Source organism: Hypanus sabinus, chromosome 8, assembly GCF_030144855.1.
Source record: "Hypanus sabinus isolate sHypSab1 chromosome 8, sHypSab1.hap1, whole genome shotgun sequence".
Taxonomy (NCBI): Eukaryota; Metazoa; Chordata; class Chondrichthyes; order Myliobatiformes; family Dasyatidae; genus Hypanus; species Hypanus sabinus.
This window is the reverse complement of record NC_082713.1, coordinates 40,880,468-40,898,345: the sequence shown is the minus strand read 5'-3', so window position 1 is coordinate 40,898,345 and position 17,878 is coordinate 40,880,468. Positions and strand designations below refer to the sequence as shown.

At 40.9% G+C, this 17,878-nt stretch overlaps 1 protein-coding gene across 1 annotated transcript in view; it reads left to right on the top strand.

The window, feature by feature from the left end:
* Positions 1-1,926: 1,926 nt before the first annotated feature.
* Positions 1,927-17,878, top strand: part of LOC132398075 (ras-related protein Rab-38-like) — a 30,558-nt gene continuing 14,606 nt past the window's right edge. Inside the window, exon 1 of the mRNA XM_059977018.1 lies at positions 1,927-2,294. Coding sequence (XP_059833001.1) covers positions 2,093-2,294 — 202 coding nt within the window. The 5' untranslated portion in view covers positions 1,927-2,092. The remainder of the gene's footprint in view (positions 2,295-17,878) is intronic.

Genomic DNA, 17,878 nt, shown 5'->3' with positions numbered 1-17,878 from the left:
GAATTCTTGTCCAGGATATCCACATCAACTCATCCGAACGCAACGCACAAGAGCTATGATTCCAGTTCCCTGCAGAGCAGCCGATTCACACCCTTCTTGCCCCTCTGTCACAAGAGCGCGCTTGGCCACAATGCAAAAATAAAATCCAGTGGTGATTTTGCAAACCAGTTTTGTCTATCAAAGCTCATCATCCAGTTCTTCAGATCAGTGCACATCAATAAAAAAAAACTACCTTCAAAAGGCTCACAACCCATGAAGAAATGTTCCTGGTTGTGGCTCTGAATAGGTGACCCCTATATTGTAGGCATTTTGGCCATGGGATTAAATACACCAGCATCTATCCTGTTAACCACCGAAATGAATTACCGATGTAAAATTCTGCTCTCACTTGCCTCAGAACTTATATCCGTGGGCTCTGGAGAGTTAGAGTTGTAGGTAGGGCAGGAGGACAGTTTGGAGCAGAGGGTACAGACAGAGCATCCATTGATCCAGGGAGCACAAGGTCAACTGGGTAGCATCATACTCGCACCCCTTCCCCTGGGTGACACTGGAATGGCATCATTCCCTGTCAAATTTCCATGGACTAACTTAAAGCCTCTTGAGACCAGTGGGTACCACAGACATAGATGCAACTGCTCCTGTCATCAGCTGAACATCATCTTTACTGGAATGCATTATGTTTTATAGACAATAGGTGCAGGGGTAGGCCATTCGGCCCTTCTAGCCAGCACCGCCATTCACTGTGATCATGGCTGATCATACACAATCAGTACCCCAAATTTACTCAGTTAGATTCCAAAGAAGGGCTGAGATCCGAACAGGGGCAACTGGTAACTTCATTCAGATTAAACCATTTCCTCCCCTAGATACCTACCAATCCTCCTCACGTTTATGTGGAAAGTGCAGCTGAAATATAAAGTTATGAAGATGAGACAATCTGCAGATGCTGGAAATCCAAGCAACACATACAAAATCAGCAGGCCTGGCAGCAGAGTAAACAGTCGACGTTTCGGGCTGAGATGAAGGGCCCTGGCCTGAAATGTCGACTGTTTTGTCGTTTCCATGGATGCTGCCTGGCCGACTGAGTTCCTCCAGCATTTTGTGTGTGCTGTTATGTTATGGAAGTCGTCATTAAAACCGGAGTTTCAGGCTGTGGAACAGAAAATGAGGTATCAGAAATTGTTTTGAGGATTCAGCAGAAGGGGGTATTAACTAGACCACTAGTTAATAGACCACTGCTTATCTGGTCTTGGATTCCCCGCTGGAAAAGAGCTCACCCCGTGATCAATAAACAGAGCACGCGAGAGTGCAGGAAATATAAAGTGGATTTCCTCCACTCGAGCGTTCTGTCTTTAATGATCTCACGTGTTTGGCTGCCACCATTAGGGGTGAGATGGCAGGCTGAAGCTCCGCAGTCGGAGGTGGGTTGGGCTAACCTTCAGACATAAACTAACCTCCTCTATCGGAAGGTTTTTGAGATCGTAGAGTTTTGAAACGCAGAATATTTAAAGAGAAAGGGAGGAAGGGAAGATCTTTAAAAAAAATCTAAATAAGTTGAAAGTGTGTGAAGAAGCGAGAGACAAAAAGACAAAGACAGTGCATAGAAGTTAGAGCTTAAAAATAAACTATCAGCCCCCTATTGATGACCCACACGGGACTCCTCCCACCATCTCCAACGATTGACGTGTCCTCTTTTCCCGAACATGCTGCTTCATCATCCCTTAAACAGATATTTTCGTCTGCAGCAAGAAAAGGAATTTCAGTTCCCAAAATACTTGAGAAAATAATTCGTGCGAGAGCAAGTATCCCAGTTGGGTTGCACTAACACTTAACAATCAGGGGCTAATAAAAACGGACAAGTGACTGCAGAATCACAAGAGCTCAGACAATTAAACCCCAAAGGAGATATTTCCCTTTTAATTTCTTTGGAGCGCGAGAAGTGGCGGTGGAAGATGCTTGCTTGAGAGAGAGCATGCGCGGTAGCTAACAGCCGGTGAAGTTTCTTTCGGGAGTTTGAAACGGGTTCAAGCATAGAGCGTCTAAAGACAGCGAACAAGGGGGAGGAGTAGCAGGGAGATTGGCTGGATTATCAATGGAGAAAGCTCAGAAAGAATATCTATTCAAAATATTAGTGATTGGAGATCTGGGTGTTGGCAAGACCAGCATTATTAAGCGGTATGTTCATCAGATCTTCTCGCACCACTACAGAGCCACCATCGGCGTGGACTTCGCTCTGAAAGTGTTGAATTGGGAAGAAGATACAGTGGTAAGACTGCAGCTTTGGGACATTGCAGGTAAGAGTGGGTATCGTGGCTGGTTAACTGTCTATTCTCCGTGCGTGAGTCCATACCTAATCGGAGTGGTTTTTTTTCCCCCCAGAAAGTGAGTAGTTTAACAGATATTCTCCCCGAATCAAAGTCTTTCTTTTTTTTTGGTTGCAATCAGTGGCACAGTATTACCGCAAGCTAAAACTTAGCGTAAGTCATAGTGGCTTGGAACAAGAGTCGTTGCTTAATGTCTGTACTTTGAGAAAGCTGGTGACTGAGATTGGAAGTCGTGATATTCCAGGACTTGTTTATCAATTCTCGCCCTTCCAGCTGACGGCAGGAGCGATGGGTGATTATTTCTGAAGCCGCTTTCTCGACAAATAGCGACAACGAATTTGCAGCTACCCGCGAAAATTCACATCTTTTATTTCAGCGTCCGCCGTTTTTCTGCCCCCTCAGGCTGCGAATTAAGACGTCGGGAGTAGGCGGTAATTAAATTTAATTTGCTGTCCCGTGGACAGGACATACCTGAGCAATTTTCCACACGGCCAGGTGTTGATATCAGTACAGCTTGGCTAGAGGCGTGGCGAGTTCTGGAGCGTATGCCTTCAGTGTCTGATTTGATAACTAAATGGCATCCTCAAGCTGTTTGTCGAAGTCGTGTACATTTATGATACATTCAAGTTGAGTGTATACACGAATGCAATGAAAAGCTTGCTTGTATTACGTAATGCATTGGCGCCTGTGGTCGAGAGGAGCTTGGTAGGCTCGAACGCTCAGCTGCCCAGGTTGGATGGAGGTGGTGGCAAATGCTCGAGCCTTTCCTTAGCCTTCGTCCCTGCTGGGGTGTCCTTGGACCCGCGACTGGCGTTAACTGCTGACCTCTTCCATCGTACACGCCCAAATGTGGAAGACCTTGAAGTGATTGCTGTTGAAATTTTTTTCTCTGTGATGTGCGCGTTATTTGGAATGTCTTCTGAAGCATTATGAACTTTAAAGGTCGGAAGTATTATGGGAAATGAGAAGCTTAAAATCCATTTGCTTTGTACAATAATTGTTGTGATATCGGATTGACCCTTGACATTCATGCCCCAAGTATTCTTAGTGTGTTTTAGGAGAGGAACTGGAGAATCCATGGATTTTGGTTTTACACTTTAGTCTACTTTGCTTGTGCTGAGGGCAGGAGCTATGAACCTTGAGCTTGATGGTTCGGTGATCAGTACATCATTTGATCTCCCCCCACCCCACCCCTCCCCGTTTTGCCTCCTAGAGGAGGTCTGAAGTTAGCAGGTCACTTCCTCTCCAAACCAAAGCTATGAGGTAATTGTCAATTCCTACCAGGCTGGTTGAGCACCTGAACATTCAAGTCTGCATGGCTCAACAGATTTGAGTGTGTGCATTTACTAGGGAAATGTACAAAGGATTTGACTGTAAAATTGATTCTAGTTATATGGACAAGCCTTAAAAGGTATTGTTTGGTACAGTCTGTTCTGATCCTTAAACTCTTACCATGGGTTGGGCTTCTTTAATAATGTTTATTTAGGTTGGTAATAGTGTAGTATTCAAGGCTTTAGCCTAACACCAGATGTATTTCCTTCGTGTCACGAACATTTGAATGGGTAGGTGATGCTTTAAGAACCACATGGCAGAGATTACACAATGACGATATTGGCATGGGCAAGCTAAATTTAAAATGGTCCCTAAAATCCCAGAAGTTTTATTCTGGCAAGGTTTTATCTGATCTGTAATTCTAGTGATGTGACAGACTGGATGTTGCCATATACTACGGAATATCTTCTTTTCCATCACTGAGTTATTTGTGTAGAGGGAACAGCATTTTAAACCTATTTTAAAAATAATTCGCAATTCCCATGTTTTGTTTTGGACTCTAAATCAGTCTTTTATCTTAAGTGGCTATCTCACGTTTTGGCTGGGGGTGGGGGGAGGAATCCAGCCAATTCTCTTGAGTGTCACCTGCAGCCACATGAGTGAAGTTAAAGCAAATTTCTATAATGAGATGCGAACTTTGGAAAAAGCAGCAAATATGCAGAACACTTTCCATGTTGAATGTTCCAATTTGGAAGCACCTGTTGGAATTTGGGAATTACTATGCAAATTTACTTTTTTGCATGAATGGCTTATGGACAAATTGCATAATGTGGAACTCTGACACTCTAAAAGCTCCAAGAGACAATGTAATTTAAAGGCCATTGTTCCCTTGCCTCTGTTTCAGTTGGCGTTTTGGTTCTAGTTTCAAGCAGTTGCTTCCAGAATGAGCTGAAAGACTTGTGGAGTTTTGCATCACCACCCCAAACACCAGGATTTGCCCTGATTCTGGGTGGCATGTTTCAGGGTGAAAATTGTGTGGGTCAAGAAAAGATTTGAGTTCACATTCTTGATGCCCTGAACAAATTCTGTTTTGAACTGTTTGATTTGTTAAAATGGGAAAATTAAACATGTCTCAAAAGTTTTAGGGATTTTGGTGTTCTAAAATTAAATCCATTTTCTAAATAATATCTTGTGTGTACAGGAAAATGTCATAAAGGTGTACTGAAGTTCTTGTGATGACATTCTGAAACTGGCACGTACTTGGTAATCTGTGTAGGCTGACCACCTCATCCTCTCAAGTGATTCTTTTCCTTTTCAAACCTTATTTTTCTTAAAGCACCCCTACTTTTCTAAACTAACTTCTGCTTCCCAAACTTTGTTGCTTTATCCTCTAAAATTCCGCCTGCAACTAGGTTCCCTTGCCCATAACTCCAATGTCTTGTCAAATGTTATTATGCATAAACTTTACTCCTTATGTATACACCAAGATCACCGTGGTTTTGCCACCAAATTTTAAAGGCAAATGTTTAAACTCATGTTTATTGGAGATGGTTATAACAGTTAAATGGCAAGTAAACTCATGCTGCCCATCCCATAAGATTCCTGAATCTTAAGATCTCGATGTAGCTGAACCTACAGAGCATTTTCTGCAGATTTGGAAATAAAACAAAGATGTGATCCATTGTCCCAGCAGCAGTTTTCATCACCTGCCCCCCCCAATGTTGTCATGGAAGGAAAGTCATTAAAGCAACTGAAGGTGCCCAGGATGGAGCTATTGGGTCACCTAGAGTTGTAAAGGATTTTCTTGCTTTAATGAGAAAAGAGTCTGCATCACTAGCAATGACATCTTCCTGCCTATTCATTTGAGTTTGGAATCCCCCAAGTATTATATGGGAAGAGTCCTGCAGCATGCTGGGTTTTAAACCTGCATCTATTTTGAGTTTTTCACTAACTAGATCTATCTGGTATTCAATTTTCAGTGAAGATGCTGGATCCAGGAAATGGTACTTGCAGCATCATCCATTATCTATCCCAAAGCAGCTTGTAGATAATTACAGCATCACAGTAAATTCCTGTAAATTATGTAATTAGCCAGGATGCAAAGGGAAGGGGGAAAAGTAAATTTCAAATAGGATCGGGATTATTGTGTTAGCTGGAAAGGGGGTGAAGGCACTTGGTCTGCAATCTTCTGCCAGCAGTTACTCCTGGAACTACTGGTATCTCCAGGCTATATCTTTTTGTAACATGATTCTTTAAACAAAAAAAAATTCTGCCCTTTAGGTTAATAGAAAGTACTTCAAATGTGTCTTGGAAAGTTAATCACAAATGAAGTCATTGCAATCTCCTAAAAGGAATTTTGGATTATTACTGATGAGAGGTTTTGCAATGACTGACTTTCAAGCTGCTGAAGAGTGCAAAATAATGGTTGTATATTGGCAAGTGTTACAGGTCTATATTTTGCTTTGTGTTAGCTGTGAGCATGCATGATATTCTGGAGCATATGGTAGACTTCTCTTACACCCCCCTTAGGTTGGTTTGCCTGCACTCTAAATTTAAAAAAAAAAGGTAATTGACATTTTTATACAGGAGGAAGTAAAATATCAATACATGTGTTAGGAGAAAGCATCACAAAAGCCATGCTCTCTGCTTTCCTCTTACAAATTGTACCATCAGGTGGCAGTGACAAGGGTAATGGTATCCCAGCCTCTCAGTTGCAGCAAACCCTCTGCTTGCAGCCTGGCACTGGTCTCTTTTGAAGAGTTCTTCCTAGGACCGTTGTTGGCAGGAATGTTGTAAGATCAAAGATAATCAGCCTTCAGAATGTCTGTATGTTGGTATTGCAAACATAAATGGGATTTTTGAGCTTCAATAGTGGTGAGACTTTTTTGGATGCAAATCAAACAAATTTTCCTAGATTTTGAAAGTATGGATTAATAATTCGTCGATGTATTTCTGTTCTTTGAGATCTCCAGAATGGGGAGCACTGGCTAGGCTTGTCGGGAAATACTTATTTTTGCATGTGAAAGAAGTTTGGAACCCTATTCTGAAAATTCAGGTTGGGTGAGAAGTCAAGTGGCAAAGGGGCTTCGTTCCATGTCATCAGTGTAACCAAATTCAGGTCCACTTTCTCCCCTGCTTCATCCATGTCTCACCCAGTGAAATTGTCCAAACAGTACAAGGGTAGCAGATATCTTCCTCCTGAAGAACATTACCAAATGCACTCGGCTTTTTGCAATGATTTGGTAGTTTCATGATTATTAGAAGTTCCTTTCCAATTTCAAATGTAAACCAAATTGAAATTCCACAGCTGTTAGTGGGATGTGAAATTGAGGGTTGGGGAACAGGGTACAAGGATTGCTATGGAATACGAGTAGCTTAACTGATGCAATACCTGTGATGTAACAACTAGAATTAATATATTAAACCTACAGTTTCCTAAAGCCTGTTCTGAATTGAGGGACTAGGTTAAATTTGGGATTGAACCTTATGAAGTTGCATGGAAAATCTTTCTACTGTCATTGTATATGGCAATGATTGGTGTCAGATGTGCAAGGTGAGAGTGGGAAACTTCAATGACTTGTCTAAAGAGTGGCAACTTTTAACAGTTCAGTGCTGTAACACAGTTTATCTTGAATATTTGTGCTTCTGCAGCTAGCGGTGAATAGTGCAATTATTGCTGAGATGTACTCCACTTTTTGTATTCATTTTTTAGTGCCATTATAATGGTAAAAATACTAAGATTTTCTGAAGATGTCTAGAGTGCAAAACTGTAGTTGCAAGTAATTGGGTGCAGAATGTTGCCTTATCCCATCTTTCTGCTTCACAAACACAAAAAAAAAATCTATCTGCAGATCTTGGAAATCCAAAACAACATGGACGAAATGCTGGAGGAACTCGGCAGGCTGGGCATGCTATGGACAAAGAGGACAGTTGATGTTTTTGGGCTGAGGCCCTTCATCAGGATTGGGAAGAAAGTGAAGTCAGTGAGAAGGTTGGAGAAAGTACAAGCTGATAGTGAAACTGGGAGAGAGGATGAAGTAAAGAGCTGGGAAGTTGATTTAGTGAAAGGGTTAGAGAAAGGGGAACCTGACAGAGGACAGTCGACTGTGGAAGAAAGGGAAGGGGGAGGAACACCAGAGGGAGGCGATGGGCAGGTAAGGAGATGAGGTGAGAGGGGGAAACCGAAATGAAGGGGAGGAGGTGTGGGCAGTTACTGGAAGTTTGACAAATCAATGTTCATGCCATCAGGTTGGAGACTATCCAGACCTCCTTCACCATCTACTCTCTCCTATCAGATCTCCCCCTTCTCTGGCCCTTGTATACCAATCAACTTCCCAGCTTTTTGCTTCATCCCCTCCCCCACTCCTTGTTTTACCTTTCACCTACCACCTTGTACTTCCTCCCTCCCCCTTCTGACTCCGACTTCTCCTCTTTCTATTCCTGAGGGAAAGGTCTTGACCTGAAACGTCAACTGTTTACTCTTTTCCATTGATGCTGCCTGACCTGAGTTTCCCCAGCATTTTGTCTGTGTTGCTGTCTGCTTCACACAGTTGTTGAAAGAGTTTGGCAGACTCATCAAGCTTTTCTTAGTGGCTCCTGGAAACATGATCCATGACAAATATTGAACAATATTGATAGAATTACCACTTTAAGATAATGTAATCCTCATTATAACGTGAGCTCTGATAACATCCAAGTTGTTATGTATTTAAAAGATCGTAGTCTCTTTTGTAAATTGGGTGCAGTCTCTTGGAAACCATAAACCTTTAATCCACCCAGGCTGTGTGTGACTGAATGCAAATTTTGTTGATTGTATTATTTTGCTTAGATGGTTTAAAATATTTGCTTACAACAGCCATGGCCATATTTGGGTGTTACAACTAGTCAGACCTGAAATGGCGGAATAGGTATAAGTTGGAACGGTGAAGTTGCTAGCAAAGCAGATACAGAAAGAATGGAAGTGGTTAGCAGCTCATGTATTTAGCATTAAATCACTTAGGATGTTTCCTTTGGAACTCTAGTTTTCTTTGTTTTAACAAAGATGTGTTGGTGGGTTAATTCACTGCTAATTTGCCTAAAATTTCTAGCTAAATTGTAGAATCTTGGGAGTTGATGAGAATTTGGGGGAAATATTAAAAACAAAGCCAAAGATTAATGTAGGTTTAGTGAAAATGGGTGATGGTCAGTATACTCCCAATACTCAGGAGTGTGCACACCAGCTCTTTGACGTCTTCACTGACATCATCAGTCCTTACTATTCAGGCATCTCTACCCACATGCTTCAAATCAGCCACCACCATCCCGGTACCAAAGAACTCTACAGCTTCGGAACAAAATTACTACGGCTTGGCAGTCACTGTGAAGTGCTTTGAACAGCTGGTAATGGCACTCGCCAATGCACATACTGACAGAACCACTCTATGACAGATGCCACAGTGTCTGTCGTGCACCTGACCCTGACACCTAGAAACCAAAAATGCTCCACTTGCCTGTGACTGTATAGCCAAATGCCTAGCAATCATTTGCCAAGTTCACTGATATGACGGTGGTGGGGCTCATCACCAACATTGATAAGAGAGCCAACACAGGAAGTGAGAGAGCCTGAGGCCTGGTAGCAGGGAACTAACTTCCTCCTTTGTCTTGTTGGCATTGAGGAAGTTGTTATTGGCTTCAATAACACTCCTGAGGGGGCACTTGCACCTCTCTTCACATCAGTGACACAGTGATGCACCATCAATAACTCACACTGAGACGTAAGGCGAGATATCGGCTTTTATTGACTGGAAGAAGGAACCAGGAGTGAGTGTCTATCATACAATGTCCTGGAGACTGAGGCCGAGCGTCAGGCCTCAGATCTCCTTTATACAGGGGCCTGTGGGAGGAGCCACAGGAGCAGTCAGCAGGGGGCGTGTCCCGACAGGCACATAGTTCACCACACACAGCAGTGAAAATTGAGTGGTTTTAAACATCTTGCCCCAGCTCCCATAGTCCCAGTCACGTTCTCCACAGTTGAGAAAGCTCAGCAATGCCTCTACTTTCTACGGAGACTAAAGAGAGCTGTACTATGCACACCAATACTCATGACTGTCTACAGATGCATGGTTGAGAGCATCCTAACCTGTTGCATCACTGTGTGGTACAGAAACAGCATTGTGGTGGACAGGAGGGCTTTACAATGGGTAATTAAAACTGCCCAACACATCACTGGCATCTGCCTACCTAACAACAAGAACGTATACAGAAAGGTGCCAGAAAAAGGCCAGCAATATCATGAGGATCTCACCTACCCAGCTTACGGGCTGTTTGTCCCGCTGCCATCAGGGAAGAGGCTATACAGCATCTGCATCAGGACCACCAAATCCAAACAGTTACTTTCCCCGAGTCCATTAACATACCCTGCCACCGCCACTGCATACACATCACCTAGAGTCACTATATACATACAATCAGTATATACAAGTTACTTGTACATCGTGCTTTATAGGTTTGCTTTTGTTTTAAAAAAAAAGATTCTGATCATTAAACTTTTATTTAATGCTGCATCAGATCAGAAGTAAATATCATTTTGTTCTTTACACCTTTGTGTACTGAAGAATGACAGCAAACAATCTTGAGCAGCACACACGAAACGCTGGAGCAACTCGGCATTCAACAACAATCTTGAATTTGACCGAATGGCCTATTTCTGTAGCGAATCCCTGACCATGTTTGCATGTAATTTTCATTGCTGTGTTACCTATAAATAACTAATCTGAGATGACTGCTGGGTTGGGGTGGGGGATTGACTTATAGCTGTACTCTAAGTTCAGGCTATTTGTCAATGTGAATGCATCAACTTTGTGGGCAAGGATGAATCCCAAACAGCATTTGCACAAGGTTAAACACTCTATGAATCTTCAGTTTGTACGTTTCTACATGGCACGTCTACTTGTGCCATAGTTTATTTGAATTTATCTCTCCTTTACAACAACATTTAGATAGGGGACATGACAGGGCTTCAATTTTATTTTTGGCAGGTTGGTAAAAGAGGAAGGAATATTTAACAAGGGTTCACACAATGTGGAGGATGCCGGGCAGTATCTGTGGAGGGGAACAAGCAGTTAACGTTTTGGGCCATTGACCTTGAGGATCTAAGCCCAAGACATTGAATGCTTATTCCCTTCGAGATGCTGCCTGACTTGCTCGGTTTCTCCAGCAGTTTGTGTTGCTCAATGTTTCCAGCTTTTGCAGAATGTCTTGCTTGTGTTGTATGACCTTTCTGAGCTAAATTCAATTTTGATTCCAGTTTCAAAATGAAAATGTTACATTAGATTTTGAAGGGATAACAGTTGTCATCTGATGATGCAGTGACATGATTGTGGACTTTGTGATCAGCTTGAGGAAGCAGTCTTTTTCAATGCATTGTATTTACAAACGTTTGTAGATAAGACTTTGGATGCTGCTATATTATGAGAAGGTCAGTAGCACCAATTGCTTCCTGTGATCAAAACCTACGTCCATCAGAATGCCCAGATTATAAACCAGCAATTGGAACAGAGAATCTTTGTATTCCAATGTTTGAGTGCAAAGCTATTCTTCTGTACTTGGGAGCACTTTAGATTTGTTATTGGTCTTCTAAAGTGTGTGTTGACTGGATGCAGATGTTACAAAAGCAATTTCCCAGTCTTTATCTGTTTCTCTTCTTGCACGCCCCCCACCAAAAAAAAACATCAATATAGAGGAGACCATGTCGTGAAGACTTAAGTCTTGATGAAAGTTAACTATTCACTCTTTTTCACAGATACTGCCTGGCCTGCTGTGTTCCTCCAGAATTTTGTTACCTGAATGCAGTATACTGGATTAAAAGATTAAAATGAATTAATCTTCATCTAGTAGAAAGGCTCCCAAATATGAAGGAAGGGGTGAAAGGGTGTGTGTTACATCTCCTGGAGGTGGGTAGTGGGGATGGAAAAATGGACCAAAGAGTCGTAAAGTGAAAGATTCATGCCATGTGTTTAAAAGGGAGGAGCAGGGAATGATGTGTCTGATGGTGACACCTCTTTGAATATGGCAATAATTGCAGAGAAGGTTGAGGATGGGAGGCGTTGACTGCCATGCTGCCCCTGCCCCGAGGAGAAGGTCTGAGAGCAGAGCCGCAGGAAATGGATAATGTGTAATGAGGAGGAGAAACCATAGTTCAGGAAGAATTTTGGAGGTTCCTGTACAAAAATTCTCATCAGAGTAATTAAAAACAGAAATGGGGAGAATAGAATTCTTCTGACAGAAAGCATGGTAAGATGAAGAGGGTAGTTAGGGAATTGTGAGTGTTGGAAGTCTATTAGCTATCCATACCATCAACTGTCCTGTGATGGAAACAAATGCACAAAGCAAGCACGGAGTTGGAGACAAGACGAAACTGAGGCAGGGGTAGGAAATGGGAGCAGAAGTCATGAAACTGTGTTCTGCAGGAGGCAAATATGAATGTGTGCCTGTACTTGTACTGCATTTCCCTGTTCATCCTATCTCAAACTTGTGACCAGGTCTTGAAAACCAAAGATGGTTAACCTACTTCTGTTCCTTTTCCTTTAGGGAAACTCCAGGTTTTGCTGGTTTTATTTTAATGTATGGTGGAAATGTGAACTTTGAGCAAATGTCTGATGGTATCGGGTTCACTGTCTGCAAAATTCTGAGTTACAAAATGAGATTTTAAGCCCTATCCAATGTAGGTATCCAAGGGTACCTTCATCATAGTGAGGTTCTGCTCTATCAACTTGGGCTTGAAAGATGAGCTCTTTCTTCCCTGTCTAGTTTCTGTGGTGAAGTCTAGCTGCCAATGCCCACTCTTTGGTGGGATCCCCTTCCCTCCCAAGGAGGAGGTACTTCCAGCTAATGAAGCAGGTTAAACACAATTTATTTTATTTTTAATGATGTGTGCTTTAATTTGGACAAATAGTTCTTGACATGCATTTAAAACTGAGAGGATTACTACTGGATAAGATTTCCAAATTGCAAAGGATTTATAAACAAAGGATTTCAGAACATGGGTCCCTAGTAACCAGTTGCAGATAAACAAATCATCTTCAGCAGAAACCGACCGCTGAGGAATGAATTCCAGTTCTCCTTTCTGTCTCTGTCATTCCTGACAATCCCAATGCTTTCTGACATTTATACTGTTTTGTGACTAGTTCACACTGTCAGGTACCTTTATCAGGCCTGGTGAATGCAATGTCTCATTAGATTAATGTGTACCCCATTGTTTTTCTTGAATAACCATTGACCTACAAGGCCAATGTTTATAACTAGTAGTAAACAAGGAATATTGGATAGGAGTTTAACTTTGTACAAAACACCTCTAACCCATTGGTATATTCTGCTATGCCAGAACGTTGAGGTCTGTAATAAGCCTCTCAGCCCCTGGAAAGTGAATTTGTATCACAAAAGATGCTACTTCCTTGACATTAATTCCTAATTGGACCAGATAATTTCAATTATTGTTGCCTCTGGTAATCAGTGCAAATGAAGTTCCTTTGTTTACTAGTGTATTTGAGAAAATGCAAGAAATTACCAGAAGATTTGAAATGAACAAGATCTGTAATGATACAGTGCTTATTGTCTACTTCACAATATACCCAGATTGAGTTGCAAAATGGGGGACAGAACATTATTGCAAGCCCATGTACAGCTCTTGTGGTTATAGATGAGTACATAATAAAAGTAATTGTAACACCTGTGTTGTGCTCATCTTATCGTGTGACCGGTTGCCCCACTCTTTGAGAAAATCAAATTACATAGTACTACATGAGGTACTAGTAGAAGCCCCAGGCATCAGAAAGAGGCAGTGAATAGGAAGCACTTCTAGAGCCAAGTTTCTTTATAGAAAAAGTATATGTGTGTAAACACACTGCTTAACTACTTTCACAATAAATTCTCCAACATCACTTTTAGACAAGGTAATTATCACTTGGCACCTTATCAAAGCCTTTACAAATATAATCATTTCTTCCAGAAAATCGAATTCACATCCTTTGACCGAAAAATAAATGTGTACATCTAACCATGTTAAATCCTCTGTCTTGAAACATTTCATTCCCACTCTGGTTCTTTGATCTTGGGTGGCTCGACATCTTGTTTCTTGGATGAAATGCTGGGTCATTCATGTAAAGTTAATTCACAATACTTACGCAAAAAACACCTGACCAAATCCCTTGGTATGATTTAACAGAACTAATTCCCAGTTACACTGTAGATACCTTGACTACTACTCTCTGCTAATATCGTCTTGCTATAGCTGATGCTCATTATAGCTGTAGCTTCAATAAATCATTTATTGACACTCTTCCAGGGGATTCACCCCAAGGATTTCCAGTAAGTAGGGTGAAGATGCTAGCTACTAATTTCACTTCAGTTTCTATAGTTCACTGTTTTCTGTCACTTGTCCACACCCGTGTCAGCCATGCCTCATTCTCCCATAGCACTTTTTAAATTCCAGGTTCTTTCATTTGCTTTTAATTTGGTAAACCTCATTTTCATTCCTCCACAGACAGATAGCTTTCTAACATCTTTGGGTTTAATTAACCTAGATTGCATAATGCTACAAGCACAAAGATTTTATATAATTTGAACAAGCCAAATTAGTATAAATTATAAATCACACATTGCAGAGTATGTAAGAGATGATTCCTCTAATTCACTGGTCAAGCAAACAGGCTATTTTGGATCTGACATTTAAAGATGTGAAATAACTGGTTTAAAAATCTGGTGGCTTCAGCACCTTTCGGGGAACTGATTTTTTCTTAAATATAAGAATTGAAAGTGATTTGCTTGAAACCGAAATCTTGAATCTGAATAAAACTATAAAAATGAGATGGGAATTGGCTCTGCTAGATTGGTGAAATTGCATTGAAGGATGTCAATAAAGAAGAAATGGCTAATATTTTAAAGTTTACATGTAATATTAAGGTGATGGAGGGAGGTGTAAAAGGTTCATCAGATGTGGCATAAAGTTAAATAATATTGAATCCAAGCTTAAGGTGTTGTAGTATTGCTAAAAATGTAGTAAGCATGAGAACTGAGAATTCCTGAACTTGGCGGATGACTAAGCCTGTTTGGCAAAAGGAAGATAGTGTACAGGAATAGTCCAGCAAAGTACATAAACATTGACTGTAAAAAGCTTCTACAGACAGACATTTTAAAAAAAAGTGTCAATTCCTTGCAGTTGAGATGGGAAATGTCAGAAACATTTAAGTCATAGAAAAATATAGCTCAGAAACAGGCCCTTCAGCCCAGCTAGTCTGTGCTGAACCATTTTAACTGCCTAGTCCCATCAGCCTGCACTTTGACTATAGCCCTACATACTTCTCCCATCGATGTACCTATCCAAACTTCTCTTAAACACGTGCACCACTTGCGTTGGCAGCTCGTTCCCCACTCTCACTCTGAGCGAAGAAGTTCCCTCTTGTACATTCCCCTTGAACATTTCACAATTTCCCCTTAGCCCATGATCTCCAGTTGTGGTCCCACTCAACCTCAGTGGAAAAAAACCTGCTTGCATAATCTTGGAATCTTAAAGAAATACTGAAGATGTATAAATTTATATCTTCATAGTGAATAAGGACCAAAGACATCAGCACTAGGTTTTTTTCTAAACAATTTAATGGGGGTGAAAGATGGTTAAACTCTCAGGACCTGGTGGTTAGATTCCTTGCATGGGCAACTCCAGAGCCAACAGATGCATTGATAGTGATCTTCAAAATTCCACAGACTTTAGATGCAAATTGAAAAGCAAATTGTGGAAAAGGAGAGGGTAATCTGGGAACACATCAATTGGCGTGACAGTTGTACTGAAAGGCTTGAATCTATTAAAGCAGTAGCATGTGCTTAAAGTAGGATTGGACAAGATCCACAAGGAATTGGGCTGAACAAATCTGAAGTTGTAGCTAGCAGAATAATAGAAACAGATCTGTTATGTGCAAGTAATCCCCTCATACATGAAGGAGATTAAATTGCACCCCTCCCAGCATCCCAACTAAATGGTACAACTACCTTGTCCAATAACTGATCTTGCCCCCAATGCCAGTACATTATATTGATATATAAATAAACTTGCTGTTGATTTTAAAGGTGGCCGGCAATGTGTTCTGTGAAGATTAAGTAAATGGGTGAAGCAAGCAGTAGAGGATGATGTGGAAAATGAAAGATCCATTACTTTGCCAGAATATTTGAAGTTTTAAATGGCGAGAATGAAAAGTGTTTGTCTTTATAGGGACATAAATCTCTGAAAAGTAATATTGTCATCTACAAGTCTCTTGAATGTTGAGTATGAGTTTTTTGTCTGTACTAGTGATAGAGAGTGTATGACAAATAGTTGTAAATAATTCCTGGGATAGGGTTTGTCCTAATGAAGAGGGATTTGGCAGACTAGATAATACTTAGAAGCCAACACTAGAAGCTCAGCATATTGGGCATCTGAGAATTTAATGTTTCAGGCTAAAGACTTTAGAGCTGAGGAAGTTAAGAAAAAAACTTAGTTTCTTTAAACAAATATCAAGGTGTTATTAAATGGTCTTATTGAAATGTGCAAAATTCTTTGGTTTATCTGGTGAAACTGGGTGTTGGTGTAGGGACGTTTTCTTGGCTATTGTATGGAGGCAAGAAGTTGGTCATTTAGAACAGATGGGACGTAACTTATGGTGATACTGCTCCAAATCTAGCCTGTTTTCTCACCAAGCTGTTCATTTTACTGTACCAGTACCCTGAGAATACTCTTTACACCAGGCAATAACTCAAGAATGTGACACACCCAACACCAAAGCTGCCTCTGAATAAAGTTCTAAAGTAGCTGTTTCAATTCTGTCCATTTTATACATTCAAGACTAAAGTAGTTTGCAACTTGCTAAATTGAACATTCAAGATGACTTATGAATTCTGAAAACAATGTGACATAACTTAGTAGTGTTTAGAAAATATTTTATAAATATTGTAACTGAATGTAGCCGAATGATAGTAGCTAAATGTCTAATGGCCTAGAGCTATTTAAAATGACATCAGCTCAACACTCAAGTGCCACTGTTTCCCAGAAATCTGGAATTGGCCACTGGTTTGCCAATTTGTCAATTCTGCTTCGATCTTGAACTATAATGTAATCTATATGACAAATCTGTACCAGCTTGAACTTTTAAATGACAGTGAACTTAGCAAGCATGAATTGAACTTGATTCTTTTAGTCTTTTTTTTATTTCTTTGGATGTCCTGATAGTCAAAATCTTGATTAATATAACAGCTGGTTAAGCCCAAGGGTGTGTCCTCACCAGCTTTTTTTTGTTTTGGGACAAGGTTTGCTTTCAGTGACACACCTTCCCTAACAAAATCTGTAAATCCAAAAGCAGTTGGCTTGTGTAGATAAGCCAACTAGAGGAGAGGCTGTACTTGAACTGGTATTGGGAAATGAACATGGTCAGGTGTCAGATCTATTGGTGGGAGAGCACTTTGGAGGTAGTGATCACAACTCTCATCTCCTTCACCATAGCGCTGGAGAGGGATAGGAGCAGAAGATTTGGGAAAACATTGAATTGGGGTGGGCGAAACATGATGCTATTAGACAGGAACTTGGGAATATAAATTAGGAGCAGATGTTCTCAGGAAAAAGCATAGAAGAAATGTGGCAAATGTTCAGGGAACATGTGTGAAGGTGCTCTGCATAGGTATGTTCCATTGAGGCAGGGAAAGGATGGTAGGTTTAATGAACCATGGTGCACAAAGAATGTAGAAAATCTAGTTAAGAAAAAAAGAAAAGCTTATGAAAGGTTCAAGAAACTAGGTACTATTAGAGCTCTAGAAAATTACAAGGGTCCCAGGAAGGACCTTAAGAATGAAATTAGGAGAGCTAGAAGGGGCCATGAGAAGGCCTTGGTGGACAGGATGTAGGAAAACCCAAGGCATTCTACAAATACGTGAAGAACAAGAGGATGAGAGTAGGACCAATCAGGAGTGAAAGGAAATACTCATTATTACTACAGATTGGGGCATTAGAGTTGAGAGTTCAATTCTGATGTCATCTGTAAGGAGTCGTCATCCTCCCCGAAGAATGCCTGGGTTTTCTCCAGGTGCTCCAGTTATCTCTCGCAGTCCAAAGACAGACCAGTTACCAGTTACTAATTTAGAATTGATCATTCTAAGTTATCCCATGATTAGATGAGGGTTAAGCAAGAGTTGCTGGCCAGTACAGCTTGAAGGGCCTGTACTGCGCTGAATAATTAATAATAAATTGGAAGAACAAACCCATGTGAGCTCTTAACTATTGCTCT